The sequence below is a fragment of the Tinamus guttatus genome, unplaced genomic scaffold (genome assembly GCF_059628265.1).
Source record: "Tinamus guttatus ecotype Peru unplaced genomic scaffold, ASM5962826v1 Tinamus_guttatus_pri_ptg000942l, whole genome shotgun sequence".
Lineage (NCBI taxonomy): Eukaryota > Metazoa > Chordata > Aves > Tinamiformes > Tinamidae > Tinamus > Tinamus guttatus.
The window spans coordinates 74899-92285 of NW_028289476.1; the positions used below are offsets into that span (position 1 = coordinate 74899).

The 17387-nt window shown below is 45.1% G+C and overlaps 1 protein-coding gene across 2 annotated transcripts in view; it reads left to right on the forward strand.

Moving 5' to 3' along the window:
- Positions 1–17387, forward strand: part of NPTN (neuroplastin) — a 52041-nt gene that overhangs the window by 31312 nt on the left and 3342 nt on the right. For both annotated transcript variants that reach the window (XM_088538181.1, XM_088538180.1), the window contains exons 4-5: positions 7583–7716; positions 8863–9136. In XM_088538181.1, coding sequence (XP_088394307.1) covers positions 7583–7716; positions 8863–9136 — 408 coding nt within the window. The remainder of the gene's footprint in view (positions 1–7582; positions 7717–8862; positions 9137–17387) is intronic.

A 17387-nucleotide genomic window follows, 5' to 3' on the forward strand; every position in this document is an offset into this window, starting at 1 on the left:
CACGCCGCGCTCCGGCGGCCGGGAAAGCTTCCCGGCCGGACAGATGCCCCATACCGCACCGGTGGGATGTTCTGCTTCCATGCACACTTTCTGCCCTGTGCATTTAGTGCTGTTCTGCCAGACAAGGATTAAGGAGAGAAAGTGCAAAATGACAAAATTGCCCCAATGAGAATCTTGCATTCCAGCAAATCCACGCGCCTTTGACTGAGTTTTTTAAAGATGTTGGACAAGAGAAGTGTTTCTTTTATAGACATACAAAATGGAGGCAGCATGGAGGCAATACTGTTTCATGCAGTATATATAAGCTGATTTATAAGCTGTTACTAGATTGCAGTTATTTGTTCACTCAAGAGTGTGAAATTACTGGCCCACACAGGGATCTGGCTGACTTCTCTGCATTTGCCACTCTTTTCCCCTTGTAGCAATGCAGAATTGATGCAGTGTCAGCTTTTTTTTTTTTTTTTTTTTTTTTTTTTTTTTTTTAATCAAAGATGATTGCAAAGATTTTGCAACCAGTTTATGCATGTCTGGAATTGCACTGATGCTTGTTTTGTGAAGGTGTATTGTAAATTTGTTTGAGACCTAAATTAGCATTACGTAACTATCTTCATTACGTCTCCAACTCAGATGTAGAACTTCCTCTGCTGCTGTCTGGCCAACAGCAAGTGGCAAGGAGGGGGTTTCATGTTCACTCCCGGTGTCCCTGTACCAGTTCTTGATTTATTGCGTGATTGTTGTTTGAATTGGGCACCACAGATCTGCAGTAAAAGCCAGCATTCACTGTCCTGGCTTCGGTGTTTTTTTTTGCATTCTGCTCTTACGTTCTTATTTTGCCAGTCTTCTAATACTTTCTTATTCAAGACTTCACTCCTTTCTACGTTTTCCAGTGTGCTTGCAAGGGTGACAGCAGCCACTTCCAGGGATGGGAAATGTAGCTTTGCTAGTGGATTGCGTGAGACCTTCTCTGTCAGAAGGTCTTGGAGAAACATTTGGCTTGAGGCTCCTCTGCCACCCCGGGGTGGCTGGGAGCCCACAGCCCCCAGGATTATAGAAAGAAAATTCCATGTCTGTGATTGCTGCTGCCCTTTGTGTTAGGAGTTCAGAAGATTAACTGCTCATACTACAATTTTCCATGCATCTCTGTGTCTAAATCCTACCGAGTAACGATGGGTTAGAGGTCACGGCTCCAGCACCACGCCTGGGAGCTGTGGAGCTTTTCGCTTGCTCAGCAGTCGTAATCGGAGGACTCCTTAGCGCTGTTCCCTGGCTCCTCCTTTCAGCGTCACAAGAGTTGCTGCTTGGCCTTGAATTTTCCCTGAACGTGGCGAAATATCACGGGTTGTCTAGCGTGGGAAGGACCCTGTCAAGTCCTCTGCAAAGCAAACTGCAGTAGGTGTATTTTTAAACTGGAGACGTGTTTTCTTCTCTAACTTCTATTAAATAGAAACTTGTGCGGTCTAAGTTTACCACTTAAAGCATGAGTTAAAGAACTGCTTGTAGCTTCCCCGCAATCCCAGGGCTGCACATAAATTCGGTCTGATCTGGCAGTGTTCATTTAAGCTGGAGCTCTTGCAAGAGCTGCACAGCCAGAACTTGTACGCTGGGACAGACGTTCTCTTGGATATAAACGTCCGTGGATACCGTTGGTGCTTGTTGCACAGAATACTTGAGATTTTTCACTTTGCCAAGGAGGGAATGCTCTGCAGTTCCTGCAGCCCGGGGTAGATACTGTCCACATCTTGCTGAAGCAGTTCTTGTTCTGCGGTCAAGCTGATTTCAATATTTCTTAATCTGTGGACGTGCTAAATTCTCCTTAATTGAGAAATATGTAGGTACGTGTTTGACTGTGCAGGTGCTATCGTTTAATGCTTCCCAGCATGTGTAGGCTCTCATGGTGTTTGTCCACAAGCGACTGTACACGATTTTAATGGCTTAACTGGTGACTGTAATTGTGCTGCACTTGTTAATTGCTGATGCAGATAGAAAAGATGGTTCTGAATCTGAAAGTGCCTGTGGACTGAAATAGCAACTTTTTGACAACCTGTGAACAACTTTAACAAATACCTCGCAGCAAATGAAAGCCAAGATACACCAGTGCCATTTGCTTTTTATGTAATATTGCCTATATTCTTTCTGCAAATCTTGAGTACTGTCTGTATGAAGATAAAAATGCAGAAACACAGATATTGCTGTTAGATTGCTGCGTGTGCTTGGTATCGAAAAGAGCTGTCCTTGGCTGAGGAATTGGTAAGCTAGAATTGGTATGAAAGCTGCTGAATTAAATACTGAGATTTACTGGTGGTCCTGGGGAGGTCCCAGAAATGACTTGAGTCCCTCTTCGCCAACGTGCTCAGCTCTGGATGAAGGGCCTGGTGTGGTGTTTGCTCCTCCCAGAGCTGTTGGAGGGTGTTGCACGAGCACAGCTTTAACCAGGGAACCTTAAGCCCAGCAAGTGTGGATATTCCAAGGCCTCGGCCTGGGAATAAGGGTCTTCCCCCCAGTTTTGCTTTGGTGGCGAGGTCGGCTGGCCGAGAGCGACCAGCCCGCGCTGGGTGGTACAGGTGCTCTCAGCAGGGCTGTGAGGATGGTCAGAGTCTCTAGGCTAGGTGCTGATGACTTTCTGTCTCAAAATAACCAGGTTTTAATTCCTCAGTTGCCACAAAGTGGCAGCGCCTGTGGTGGTGCTCCAGCATTGTTACTATGCTGGAGATCCCCTGAAAACTTGAAGACTAAAACACAAAACCTCTGCAGCTCTTCAAAGGGTGTTCTCTTTGCAATCCTTCTGCTCTTACCCAGAAGTTGGGAGGAAGAGGAAACGAGTCCACCCTGGGTCTTCCGATGCTCTTCAACCCGCAGCCCTGGGCAGGGCAGCAGCAGGGTGCACGCGATGGGGCAGAAGAACAAGCTTCGACTCCCCTCTCCCGAGTGCGAGGTGGGGACGTGTGCGTGGCATGCATCTCCTCTGCCCCTCTTCTCTTTTTGTACCCTGGACAAGCAGAGCTTTCCGCTGCCTTTTCCTAGAAAGCCTTCCTGCCATCCCTGGATCAAGGGAGGTCATTCTTATTCTACTCCTCACTGCCCACTCCAAAAAGCTTCTCCCGTTCCTGCTGCCGCTGCCCAGTTAATCGCTTTCCCAACAGCAGAAGCTTCAACAAGTCTCACTGCTGCTGTGAGAGCACAAAACGGTGAGGCCCTGGGCTTATGCTGGGCCAGAGGCTTTTGTGTCACGCACGTGCTACCTGCACCCGGAACACGATGCTTCAGCCTTCCCTCTGCTCCCAGCCCAAGGGGCAGGCTGGAAAATGAATGGCTAATTCCGCAGCCTTGGAAGATCTGGGTTTCTTGTTTCTTGTCTGTCCCAGGAAACGCCCACAGCAATTTAACGATGTTGTATCAGAAGTGAGTTAAGAGATCTGGCATTTTCTCATCACAGCTGCGTGTTCGTGTTGGTTGGTCCTATACATTAAAAAGAAAAAAGAAGGAAAGAAAACCCATTTTTCATGTTCACCGTTTTTGCAGTGCACTTAATGTGCTGCTTTGGCTCTGCACCCAGGCTAATAAAGACAGAAACTGGTAAGAATTCTAATGCAGAGAAATAGGACTTCCAGAACCCTTTTACTAGGTCATCTTTAAGTCATACCAGTTTTGACATGCAAGAATATTTTTAGGTGCCTTTGCCCTTGCTTTAATTTTGTATTTTAATGGGAAAACTTGAAGGGTTTTTGTTAACTGGGCCATGGTTGGGAATTACGTGTTTTTAGTTCATCTCTCCTTTTTAGTAACTCTGTCAAACATCTTGAAAATAACCTCGAAAGAAAGGACTTCTTTTATTTAAAAAAAAAAAAAAAAAGAAATGACATTGCTTGTCCTTCAACAACAACATAAAATTATCTTCAGGTCTGTTTGGAAAGAATACAATTCCTAAAGTAGCTGTTCAGTGCGTTTTGTGCCTCATGTGCACTTGGTGCTTGAAGCTGCAGAGTTTACTTGGGCACAAAACCCATTTCTTTTGTGATGCTTTTTAAAACTATCAGAACAATGATTCTTATAAGAAGTTTACTTTTCTGTTAAGAATGGCTATGCCTATATTTAGCATTTTTTTAAGCAATTAAATCCTGCCTTTCTTTGCTTTTCTATTTGGTGTTTCAATCAAGTCTTCAGACTTTCAGTATTTACTTGTCCTGTTCATGATTTAAGAATAAAAACCCTGCTTTATTTTGTCAGGGGCATTGGATTTGGTTTCACTGATGTTGGGAGCTGATGGAGAATGCTTTGTGCGCAGCTCCACGGCAAATTTCATCTGAACAAGGAAGTGAATTCTGCTGAACGCTGCCGCTTAAAAGCAGAAGTGAAATCCAAATCCTTTATGAACAAAACTGCTTCATTCCGTACTCGTATCTTGCTGGCACGGAAGCAGAATGGTGCAGGACATCTGACTAGAAAGGCTGCATGGGAGACATTGCTCTGTTGCTAATTCTGTGATTGAGGTCAGCTGCAGTGATACCCTAATTGTGGTTTGCACAGCAGAATGCAATTAGCCACACAATTCTGGTAGAATAAGTACTGGATTAATATCTCGGCCATAGCTTGAAAGCGGCTAGCATAAGATGCGTGAATATTAATATTCCATGTAGAGCTCCCCTCGGACTGTGCGCAAAAATAGTCACTGTCAGCGGCTGCTGCGTAGCTGTGCTCAGGGACCAGAGAAGCAGAACGTGTTCTTGTCACTGGTGCTCTCGCTGGGACAACCCAGCAAAGACGCCCTCGTCGTGCAGAAGCGCGATTCCCTCGTGGCCGCAGGAGAACGCTGGGTCACGGTGCCCTGGAAAGCCGCTCCCGTAGCCGTGGGGAGCCTGGGGCAGCGGTGGCCACGGCCCCGCGCGCCCGCGGACGGGAGGGCACCGTAAGTGCTGGCACATGGAGCCCGTGGGGGGCTTCGCTCTGAGCTGACGAGCCCCACTCCTTCCTCATTGGAGTCATTTGCAGCTGCTCTTGACACCATGGGTGCTGCTGTTGGGGCTGTCACCTTTGTCACCTGAAGTCTGTCTCTCATGCTCCGCTTCTGCTGGCCTTCCGTTAAGTTGGAAGTAATTGCTACGTATCAGCAAGGAAGGAGAAAATCCCAAGGAAGTCCCAGGGCCTCTTTAGTTTCTGCTTAAGTGAAAGCTTTGCAAACTTAGCAAGGATGAGATGAGACCTTTTAATAGATCCTGAGATGAAATCAGTTTTTCTGAAGAACCACCTTCTTTAAGAATAAATATAATCCTCTTTTTGAGGCTGTAAACAGTATTTCTGAAGTACATTGTAGCTGCTTAGTGATTCTTAATAAGATGTAGTGCAGCCCTCTAAAGCAGATTTCTGCTTAGAGACTTTCACCATGAAAAAATAATTTCTTAGAAATATTGCCTCTCCTTGGCGCAGGTAGTGTCTGTGGTCACTTAGCAAGCCTGGAATGTTCTTTCCCTTCCAGCTTACTTCAGTTTAGATATCTGTAAGTCCTAGCACACTGGGGTTATTTGTCACGGTTCTGGCCAGCAGCACCTGCAAACAGTCAGCGTTTGTCTAAAAGCTTCCCCTGATCTTGCTGTACCTTTTATTACACCTGCTGAAAGCTGCTAGCAAAGCTCTTGTTTGTCCATGGGAATACTTAAGACTTGATTCGAGTCATTTCTCAATCTTATGCTATGTATGACAGCGATGTTAGAATCATGGTATTTCTCTTAGATAATGAATAGCCTTTTGCTTGAAATAGGCAAAAAATCAGGAGAAGAGCTTGTTTAACGTGTTAAAATGCTTTCAAACGCCATAAACACCTTAGGGGCCCTGCCAGAAGAGCCCGGGAGCCCAGGGGCTGGCGGCAGCGTCTCCTGCCCCACGCGGCAGTAGGAGCCTCTGCAGCCTCTCCATCCCCGGCAGCCGCCACGTCGGAGCAAACCCAGCCCTAGGATCCAACCCTGGGCACTGGGGTTTGTGTCAGCAGCAAGTCCAGGCTCTTCAGTGACAAGTGGTCTCTCTGTGCAGAGGGGACAGGTCATCAACTCTGTTTTTTAAAAAATACCTAAGTAAATTCAAGAGGCTGCGTCCACGGATGTCTCCTGATGGGCTCTTTCAGATGGACAGACGTGTACTAAAGAACGCTCTAGCCTAGGTATCCTGGTGAGCATGGGGCTTGGTGGTTCAAAACCCTCTTCTGTGCTTCCTCTAGCAGCATTCTCTCTCTGCTGCATTCCTGTTGGGAGGAGGTCTGCCAGGAGTGATATTTTCTGCTTTTGAGAAACTTGTGCATTTGAAATACAATTCCCTTCAGCACCTAGGCTGACCGAACGCTTTCCCAAAGGGTTGTGATGTAATTCGGGGAAGAGCAGCAAGTTGCTCAAGATGTTCTGCTTTGTTTTTTCATTGCTGCGACTGATCGGAACGGTGAAACTTGTCTATTTTTTTGTTTAACTTGCGGTTGTGGATGTGCTGTCATGAGCAACCGCTCCCTTTCCAGCCCTCACTGCAGGGGCTGTTAGTAATAAAAGAAAGTTCCCCTGGAATAGACCCTTGTACTAAATTCCCGCACCGGAGGGTCTGTTCCTGGAGCCCTCGGATTGGACTTTGACCGGATTAACAGATCAGTGCCCAGTGGTCACACAGCAGGCCACGTGTGACATAATTAGCAAACTAGAAAGCGAATGGGCTTTGGAGGTGGTCACTCCAGCACCGAAGCCATCTGCTTAAGGAAAGGTTCAGCTCGGGCAGCGCCCTCAGCCCGCGTAATCCCCCGCGAGGTATTAGGCTGCTGTGACAAACGTGGCAGAGGGAGCCATGGGCAGTATTTATAGAGAAATGAATTGAGAACACCCTCCGCTCGTATCCGGGGCTGTGTTTTGCTCAGGGTTTCCCCCAGCTTATCTGCAGCTTTTCCTGGAGTATGTGTTTGTGTGCAGGCTGAATGAGAAGATGCTGTTTTGGGGAGGGATTTTGACTTTTGCTTCGTTTCTGGTATCTGTCAGCTCCAAGGAGTGGTATCGCTGCAGGAAGTGTGAAGTGTAACAAGTCATAGCATGTCATTGGATCAAAACTAAATTCTGTCTGAAAGGACTGAGCTTGATTTGAGCATTCAGACGTCCACGTTAGGACAGTATCAGTTCAGTCCTGAAACCACCATGGCAAGTGGTAACCCGAGTCCCTGGCAGGCCGAGAGCACCTGCAGAACCACTGGGACCTTGTGAGCGGGGAGGGAGGCGGGCAGCTCCTGGGCTCCCCGTGCTGGCCCTTCCTGGGCTTGGGCTTTGGCTTTGCAGGTTGGCGCTTTTTGGTAGGTAACTGAAGTTTGGTGTGGAGATTCTCCTTTGTGCCCCTCACCTTGCCTGGCAAAACGATCCCCAAGGTCTTGCTTGCAGATCTGCAATTGAGATGCTGGTTGGAGGGAGAAGGAAATCGCGATTTCCCTTTTGTAAGTTGGGTTCAGCTTGGGAAAGGCAACCACCTCCAGGGAACTTGTCACTTGCATGTTCTATTCCAGTTCTCAGGGCTTCAGATTGTTACTTCTGCAAGGAGCAGCTTATAAACACAGAGCTTTTGTTTTCTTTTGCAGCTATTCCTGATATCACTGGCCATAAACGAAGCGAAAATAAAAACGAGGGGCAGGAGGCAGTCATGTACTGCAAGTCCGTGGGCTTCCCGCATCCCGAGTGGGTTTGGCGCAAGAAGGTCAATGGGGTTTTCGAGGTAGGTGGACTGTGACGTTGGGCACGAGCTGACCTGCTGCGAGCCCCCGTGCAGGTGGGAACGAGCCCCTTCATTCTGCGGTGTGTGGGTACCTTGTAACGTCTCAAAATGCTGTTCCCCAAAGTCTAAGACATCAGCGAGCGAGGTAGAAACTTTCCAGTAAAAGTGAATAAAAAAACAAATTAATATTTGTGACTTAATTGCACAAATAGCGTTGCTTATTGCGTTGCTACTGGATGAAGCTATGAATTGCCAAGAAGGATATGATATTCAGGGTGCCTGCTACAAGTTAAAAAAATGAGCTGTGAAGTGTGCCTTAAAAATTCATTTAGCTTTAAATTCCTTAAGCTGTTTTTCAGTTTTACGGGTTGAGCTTTACTGGTTGGACTTACCGTGAGGATGTGACAGCGATACCTTTTCACATGAAAGCGGCCATGTCTTCCCTGTGGCAGCAGGTCTGTTGAGCAGCAGATTTTATCCGCAATTGAAATAGCAGAAGAGAAGTTGCAATCTGTTAAGTCCTGGCACCTCTTCATTTTCACATCTATGTGTGATCTGCCATAGCCATAATGACTTGCTTGATACATTGGGGAAAAAATGATCAGTAAGTAATAGGATGGTTTGATCGTTCACTGTTAGGTGCCAGGTTAAATTTTTACAAGGACACTGAGCTGAACTGCTCTATGAATGGCCTTACTCAGTTTTGCCAAAGTCTCTTTGTGGTTCTGAAGATCCCTGGGCATGTTTTCTTTCAGGTTATCAAATAACTTGAAAATTATTTGGTAAATTCATCCAAAATTAACTTTCAGAAAGAACAAATTTGTCTGTCCTCTTGTGCTTTACTCTACCAAGATCTTGCCCCTATAAAAAACTTGAAGCTCAGGCAGCTCTGGAACTCTTTGCTCCAGATGTAGAAGGGACGTGGTGCCCCAAATTCCATGTTGCTTGTCAGCCAAGATAGCAAGCTCTTTATTTTGAAGGAAAATTCACTTTAGAGGATACAGAGCAAATGCTGGCAGCAGGCTGTTCTGTTGTGTGAAGAAACCAGCTTCTTTGCAGGAATCCCTCAGACTGCTTCAGCTTCTATTACGGAAATAAAAAAGAAAATTCTCTGTCTTTCCTCTTCCATCTTTCTCCTTTTATCAGGACATCAACAACTCCTCTGGCAGGTTCTTCATCACAAACAAGGACAACTATACTGAGCTCAGCATCACAAACCTGCAGATAAACGAGGATCCTGGCGAGTACCAGTGCAACGCGACCAACATGATCGGCTCTGTGTCTGTCACGACCATCCTCCGTGTCCGCAGCCACTTGGCTCCCCTCTGGCCCTTTTTGGGGATCTTGGCAGAAATCGTTATCCTCGTTGTCATCATAGTTGTTTATGAGAAAAGGAAGCGGCCGGATGAAGTCCCAGACGGTAAGTGTTCTCAAAGCCCCTAATGAGAAGAAAAGGAGGAAAAACAAAAGGAGAAGATGGGGAGGGGGAGGCAAAGAGGACTTAGAGCAGCAGAACAGACTGGGCTTCGTAGAAGGAAGGGTCAGCAGTGCAGTGGGCCTGTGCACTCCAAGCGCTCTGCAGAGTCCCTGGGTTTCTTCAGGTCCTCATGGGGGGCAGTTATTTCGAACATCCTTTAGAGCTTTTGTTGCAGAAGGTTGGCCCGCTGCCACCTCCTGCCTGTGCTGCTTGGCTCCCCTTGGGATGCTGCCCGTCAGCCCTGAGGAGCGTAGGGAGACAGTGTGAAACCTGCCTGGTGCTCCCTCTGGCAGCTGGCATCCGCTTGGCAGCGGGCAGCTCTGAGAGGGAGCGTTCCGCAAAGATGGCTAAAAACATGAAATGTCTTTCAACAACAACAAAAAATGAGGCAGGGGGTGCTTGGTCTTTGGTGCATAACTGAGTTTTAATGAATTTCAGAAATGCTCTGGGGGTTTTGTCTAATTGTAACATTTAGGGGTTATATTTTCTAAAAATTATGTTATTTTACCAGATTTGATGGTAGTATTAATAACCGTGTGTGGTATACGGTAAAATTATATTTGTTTTATCTTTGAGTTTCTGCATATCTTCCTCTTCTAAAGATGAGGAAAGGGGCAGTCTGAGGCTAAAATGAGTATTTGAAAGCACCGACTCAAGGAACAGACTGGAGTGTAACACCTAATTGCTTACTGCAGTGTTTAGCAGGCAGTCCTGCCCCAGGGTCCGTGTGAGAAACGGATCATAGGCCCTTCTGCTTGCTGCAGAGCTGTGCCGCATTCGGATGGAGCACTGACTCACTGGGGGGAAGCCCTGAGTCACTGGGGTTCCCCAAGGCTGGTGGAGCCTTCCAGCACTCTGCAAAACTTCCCAAGGGAAAAAGCGTTGGAGCTTGTGCAGCTCGACAGCAACGAGTCGGTGCTGCACGAGATGCCAGCGGCACAGCAAGACATTTGCCTTTTGGGATGAAGATTCAAGTGCTGAAGCAGTGATCTGCTTGTGAAGTTGGGGCAAAAACATGATTCTGAGCTATAATTCAGAGAAGGGGAAGGGAAGCAGGAGTGTTACTAAGCAGAGGACAAATTTTAATACCGTCTCCAAATGGCTGAGGTTTGGATCGCTTCCATAGCAGACTGAAACTTTCTTAAAGAATAATGCATACCTAGAGGAAACTAGCGCTTTTGTTTTATCTTAACCACTTCAGTAGCATTCACTAACTGCTTATAGAGCATGCAATTGAGACCATTTAAATGTTGGTGGAAATGCACCTAGGAATAATGTAGTGCATGTACTTCTGCATAACTAACAGCTTTACCGTTAAGGAGATTTTACTGGCAGCAGTTTGGCCTCAAAGTGGCTCTCAGCCTGGGAAACTTCTAAATGTATTTGAAAGAATAATGTAAATGTTCTTTGTGCTTCTCCCTTACTGTTGGGCCATGTTTGCCTAACTGTGGGCACCAGGATGGCCAGGAGAAATCTCACCTCAGTGTGCAAATTTTTGTTTGGTTAAGTGATTTGATAAAGACTAAAACTTGGTATTAATGGTTGTAATTCAGTATGAAAATACTCACCGTAATCAACTTCAAACGGACTTAATAGAAAAGAAATTGTTTTTGGAAACACTACCCGTTTATTCCAAAGGCTGAAGTTTTCCTGACTGGTCTGGCCACTCTTCAGATGCTTGAGGAATCTCAGAATCATCATCTCTGGCAACGTCCTGATGATGAGCCGAGTAACTGAGGTTACTAATTTGCTTGCTTGGTTTGCTATTATTTTAAAGGCAGCTAAACTTGAGTTGTGGAGAGTGATGGACCTGTGTGGTGGAGATGTTCTGCCTGTTTTTCTGGAGGAAGAAATCAAATCCTGATTAACAGAGTCAACATTTGTGTATTAGGTTTGCTTGGATGAAGAGAGACAATTGGCATAAAAGCTACTAAAAGCTGACTTAAGATCTACATTCCCTTGACTATTCTTCTGCTTTTGTAATTACATTTAAAATTTTCTATGATGTGGTGGGAAACACCCTACAAGCAGGGGGCAGCATTTACAAATGTGTTTGTGAGAAATCCTTCAGAGCCTACTGATAACCACACTCGGATGTTTTACTGAAAACTCTGATTACTCTTAAGTTTATTGTTCCTTTATGCACACGGTTATGAAATGCCAAAGTTAATGTTTAATACCACTATATCCTTATTGTTTGGAATTTAAATTTGGTGCTTCCAAAATCATGTTCCCCTCTGCATACTGCAGTGGGCAGGTAACATCAAAGGTCTAAGGTTGGGCTAGTGACCTACACAGATGCCTCTTACAACTTTTCATTAATGAATTACACCGTATTGCTTAGTATAAGTATCATTAGGAACAGCTGGGGTCTCTGTAGACTATCAGCTAGTTTCCAAGCTGTTTCAGTGCTGATTTTGATGCTTTGAGCTTCAAGAACAGTGGCTGTGGTTGTGTGAGGCATTCATATGAGGCTGCTGCAGCAAGGAGCAGTGTTGAGCTTATTGAGCTGTTTGTGCTTCTGTGCCTGCATGGGCAGAAGAGTAATTTTCCTAATGGCCCTTTTGGCTGGGTTGTATAATTTATCCTTGGATCTGCCCTTTTTTTCCTTGGAATCAGTAAGCTTTCTGAACATACCTCTCTACCACCCTGCTCCGTTTTGGAGCAAGTATGGGCTCTACTTGGTCATAGGATTTCTCAAGGATTTCTTTGTTTTCTCTGAAGCAGCCCATAGAAACGGGCAAAAAGCCGGTCACACTTAAGGATGGATGGATGGATGGATGGATGCCCGGCCGTTTTCCCCTGAACTGCTGCCCAGGGATCGTGGCCGTTGGCTCTCCGCGTCTGCTGCTCGTGAACAGCCTAAATGTCGGGGTGCAGCCTTTGCACTGCTGTCTCGCCACTCTGCAACGCCTCGAGGTGGCCCTTGGGGTGCCTTAGATCCCACCTTTGGGAGATGGAGATGTCTCCCATGCTCAGTCTTTTTTTTTTTTTTTTTTTTGGAGGATCTAGGTGTGTTGAGTAATGTTTGAGTAATGACTTCTGTGCAGACATAGCACAAAGATGATTTTAGATATTCTTACAGATCCTGAAATAGAAATTACAGCTCTGGAGAAAAATGCTTATGCCAAACTCGGCAACTTCCTCTGTAACAGAACAAATCCAAGCCTTCCGCGGGGAGCGCTCCGTCGGCAGCCCGGAGGCGGCAGGATGCGGCGCACGGCGCGTGCGGCTGCGCCCCGTTTCTCCAGGCCTCGGGCACGTGCCCTGGCCCATGCCGAGCTCGTGCCTTGCAGGTACCCAGGTGACCCGCTCTTTAGGTCGAGCTCAGTTAAGTCTGCACGAGCTACAGGCAGCTGGAGAAGAGAGGATTCAAATCAGGTGCTTTTCTTACCCTTCTCTTAACAATTCGTGGTGCCACCTTCCAGAAACTGCCTTTCTTGCTGCTCCTTCTGGAAAATACTGTACCCGTCTGCTTAGCCTTTCCATAGCTCCAGTGAATTACCAAGTTCAGTGCAGCCCACGTTTGAAGCAGCATATCCTGAGGGTCCCTGTGCTACCCCCTGACTGATAGAGAACTGTTTTTAGAGGAACGTAATGTTTCTCAGGCAAAGCACAGATAGTTAATCCTTCACCAAACCACATTTATAATGTCACTGGTGTGTTTGCAGTGCACTAATATACAGACAAGAAGGTATTTTTAAGAAATTCACAGAAACAATGTTTACAGCTGCATCAGCCTAAGAAGAAATAAGCATGGTTCATAGATAGAGGCCAGTATCTTTTGGCTAGATAAATAATTGCACCAAAACAGGCTTTGAGAACTGATCTGAGCAGCAACACTGTTACTTGCAGGGGGATGTGTCTGGAGGGAAACATTATCTCTGGAGAGCTCGGGAACTCTACCTGGACAGCAAAAATGAGATCAACTGCATTATTTTTTTCCCTTCTCTCTGTGTAACCTTTGTTGCACAAGCCAGAAGTTACCTGTTTCACTGTAGGAGACAACTTTGGGCTAGTTCCTCTCCCCATCCTACCGAGAGCCTTTCTGAGAAGGTAGCTGATGCACTAAAATGGGTGAAGTTGGTTTTGGAGCGGTTCCCACCTTACTGTTGAGCTCTGGAATTCACCCTTGGGTTTCAGCCAGGGCGAGGGTACTGGTGAGCTTCCAAAGATGCCTTTTCCAGTGTGCCAGGCTGGCCTTGGGAAAGGCATCACCTGTGTCTGGAAACACTGCTGTGCTGGAAGAGCAAGGACAGGCCTTTAACTTTGGCATTTCCTGACTGCAGTTTTAACTTTGCATGAACCTTGCTTTTTATATTTGGTTTAACTGCTTTTTCTGCCATGGAACAGGGCTGCTCCGTAGCTCCTTTGCTAATATTTCCTCCTTCACATAATTCAGATGTTTGAGCTTTCTTTTTTCCCCTTTTTTTTTTTGGTTTCCTGCTGCTGCCTAGCAGAAAAAGGCAGTTCTGAATCCTGTGCAATTTGCACTTCCACACAGAGCTGTGCCAGGATGGTGCTAGTGGCTGCCCAGTCCAGGTCCTGGGTCTGGTACCCGTGGACCAGGGGCACACGTGTCCTGCTGCAGGGGCGGATCTTCTCGCATTCAATTATGTGCTGGGAGGAAGGAGAGAGGGGAAGATTGCGCTTCAATTGCTGCATAATTTCAAAATGGGAGTTTGCCTTGCATTACATATGGTAAAGCAATATGGCTTACATACCTTCTCCAGAGAGCTGAGAGGTTCTGCAAAGTCGTGGTGGTTAAATGAAATGCAGCTTCCAGGGGCTTTTGGTGATGAAAGCTGCATGAAAACAGCATGTTTAGGGCAGAGATGTTGGCACTTCGCTGCATGTGTGATGTGATCAGAGTTTCAGTAGAGGATTGCCGATGCATTTTGCTCAGATTGCAAGTTGCTTGGACCCCATCTTACAATAAAAGGAAGCAAATAGCTGTTTATTCCTCTGTGGTATAGCTTAAGCTGCTTATAGACATAGTCATCGGCTGTTACAATCGCAATATAGTATATCCAAGATTTTCAAAGAAAGTGGTTTGTTGTTGTTGTATCAAATAGCCTGCATTTGGCAAATAAATTGTTTTAAAGGGTGTGTTCTGGGGTAAGTAGAAAGTAAAAACTTGTTGACTGCATTCAGCCTTAAGAATGTAAACAGTTTTTACTTTAAAAATCCATATTCTACATAATGTTTAGCTCAAAGTCTTGTGGTAACTGGGTTATATATAGATATATTTTAATTCTTCCCTTCTCATTTATCATTTTAATAGAAAAGCTTTCCATAAATGTGTTTCTGCTCTGGCTGTGCAGAAGCTTCATCCATATCCCCACATTCTTTCTAATACTCATTTTTTTTCTTGACTTTTCTCTGTTCCTGCTATTACTGTAAGTAATTAAGAAAAATGTTTTCACTTAAACAGTTTACCTTGTAACAAGCTGATTTTTGTTTTGTTTTCTCCTAATTATTGTCATCTTTCTTTCCCATGCCTAGAATTTATCAAGGGAAGAAAGCTGTCAGGTAGACACAGTATGAGACTGTATAGCTGTCAATTGTGCCTAAAAGCAACGATCGCTGTCACGGTGCTGGTCGAATGGTCCTACATAATAACTTGTTAGACACTGTCGTAGGATCAGAACTCCTTAAATCTGGGGAACGGAACTTGCCCAGGTGCTCTTCATTGCAAATCTAGTTCTGCCTTCATTCCATTTCAGAGCAGCTGCTTTCCTGTTTGTCTCCTGGCACCTGATGAGCGTCTCGGTCTTTTACTTACCCTCCCCTGCAAAATATTCCCCGTGAAGCAATACAGAGCCTGGTGTGCGCTGCACATAGTGATGGCAAACGCTGCCCTTAAACATTTGTGTGCAGCCAAAGCCCTAAATTGCCAGTACAGAATGGAACAGCTGCCTTGTAAGAAGGAGTCATGGGCCTGTGACCCATTGGCCCAAGACCGGAGCAGCCATAGGCTTGAACAGAATCTTAACATAGGCATTTTCCTGCCTTTGTGTGTATTTTAATACTTCTTGCATTCACTATTGATATATAAAGGCAGGCTTCACTGTTGTTGTGTGTCAGTATAAGAAACACTGCTGAGGCTGTCTCCTAACCCCTCCTTGTGTAGATTTCTTTAGTTTTCTTGATCTAAAAAAAAAAAAAAAACTTGTAGCAATTTAAAAAGATTGGTTCGATATTTAAAAAAAAAAAAAGTAATTTTTCAAAAGAAATGGATTTAAGTTAGTAAGCAAAACCTTCTCTAAATTAAGGCTAAAAGAAATGCAGTGCTGGGGACATAAAAACCAAAGCCCTTCTCAGCCTGCTGCAGCAGGTGAGTTGCATGGCCAGACTGTTAATACGCGCATGAGTTGGAGGAAAGCTAAAATACATCTCCTTTGTCATCACACAAACCTAACATCAAGGGTTTTGCCTAGAAGGATTGATTATACTTGTTATACAATGCATTAAAGGCAGTAGCTAATCTGAAGTTTCACTTTGAAAATCTGCTATTCGAGTGCAACATTAAGCAGATAATCACTGTGCCTAAAGGGAGGCTTGCTAGTATTTTTAATCTTGTATTATATAAAGAATGATTGATTGGAGTTTTTCCAAATTAAAAAGCAAATTCCTGAAAAATGAGGGCGGTAGTGTGGTCAGTTATAAATGTAGAGCCCAAGTTACAGTGTATCAGGAGCCTGGCAGATGCTGAATGGAATGAAGCAGCACTTGGAGGAATGTTCTCTATGGCCATATGTTTCAAATACTGTGCGTTAGAGACAGTCAGTTACTCGAGCTAGGTCTTCTGGCATAAAGGCTTTGAGTTATATTGATATTTGTCGGTTACTGTGACTTCTTTTTTTTTCCCCCCTTCAATTGCATCAAACCCTTAAAAAATGGTGGTAAGTGAGAGATCTGCATGCTTTGGAGTTTGTTTAATCTCCGCTTCAGTCTATACAATGCACAAGTCATAATGTTAACACTTTTTCTTAAAACTTCTTCATTCACGTTCACAACTAATTTGGATTTCAGTTTGCTGTTTTTAATCTTTATTTAGTCTAATTTTGTACTTATTTTTCTGTTGTTCTGTTCCCTCTGGTTTCGCTAGGGTTTTGATTCTGTCTGTCCTGTACTGGGGAGGCTTTTTCAGCAGTTAAGTGGCTGCCCGGGAGAGAAGTGCATAAAGAAACTTTCCCTCAGCCTCACTGTATCACCTCTTAGATTATAGATGGGAACGGTGGTGACCCACCAGTCTTAGACCTTATGCATAATCCTAAGTATTCTAGTAGGCATTTTTGTTCAATTTTTGCTAGGCAGACTCTTGCTGGAGAGTCTCTTGCTAGAGACTTATAGCCTCTATAAACCTGAAGCACAAAAGTTACCTATCTGAAATAAGCATCCAAGTATTTTGACAGGAAAAACGGTTGTTATAGCAAGAGAGAGCTTGTATCTTAATGGTGCAGTTTTATATTTCTGAAGTTCAGCAAAACAAACTCTCAAAGATGTTGCTTATGCTTATCTAAAGCAGAGAGAACCAAGTCTTAAAGCAGAACGGCTTTGGTAGCACTGCCGAGTGCGGCGGGGGGAAGTAAGGACTCGCTGTCTGTCCACTTCTGTTAAAACACTCTTCCCACAGCGCGTACAGAGTACGTGGCACAGTCTGTTTGAAACCTGCTGTGAATCAAGAGATCTGTGGAGGGAAGATGTAGATTTCCTCCACTGTGCTTTGTGTTCCAGTACCTGATGTGTCTCTGTATATCTCCACTGTATATACAACAGCACATTGATGTCTGGTTGTCCTTACTAGTCCTAGTTTTCTCTGTATCTTGTCCGATAGTTACTGTTGCTGGTAATGGACTTCTGTGGACACTGGTGTGTCGCTAGTTTGTTATTTTGGCTGTAAAGCTGTTGGTTTGTGGTTAGTTCTTTCTTTTTTTGAAATATTTTTGTTCCGGTCACTGTCTGTGCTAGCGGTGGCTTTGCCTCTCCGTTGCCTTGAAGGTACAGGTGGAGTAATGTCCCCTTTGACAGACATTACTCCTAGTGTGTGCTCATGCGGATGCCTACACTGTTTTAAGACTGTAATTTCCATAACTGCTTCATGTGCACTAAGCCCCCTTGTGGAATCCTGCTGTGAGTTTCTTGAAGACTTCAGTGAAAAAACCCTCCTAGCCTGAGGGGGAACAGCAGT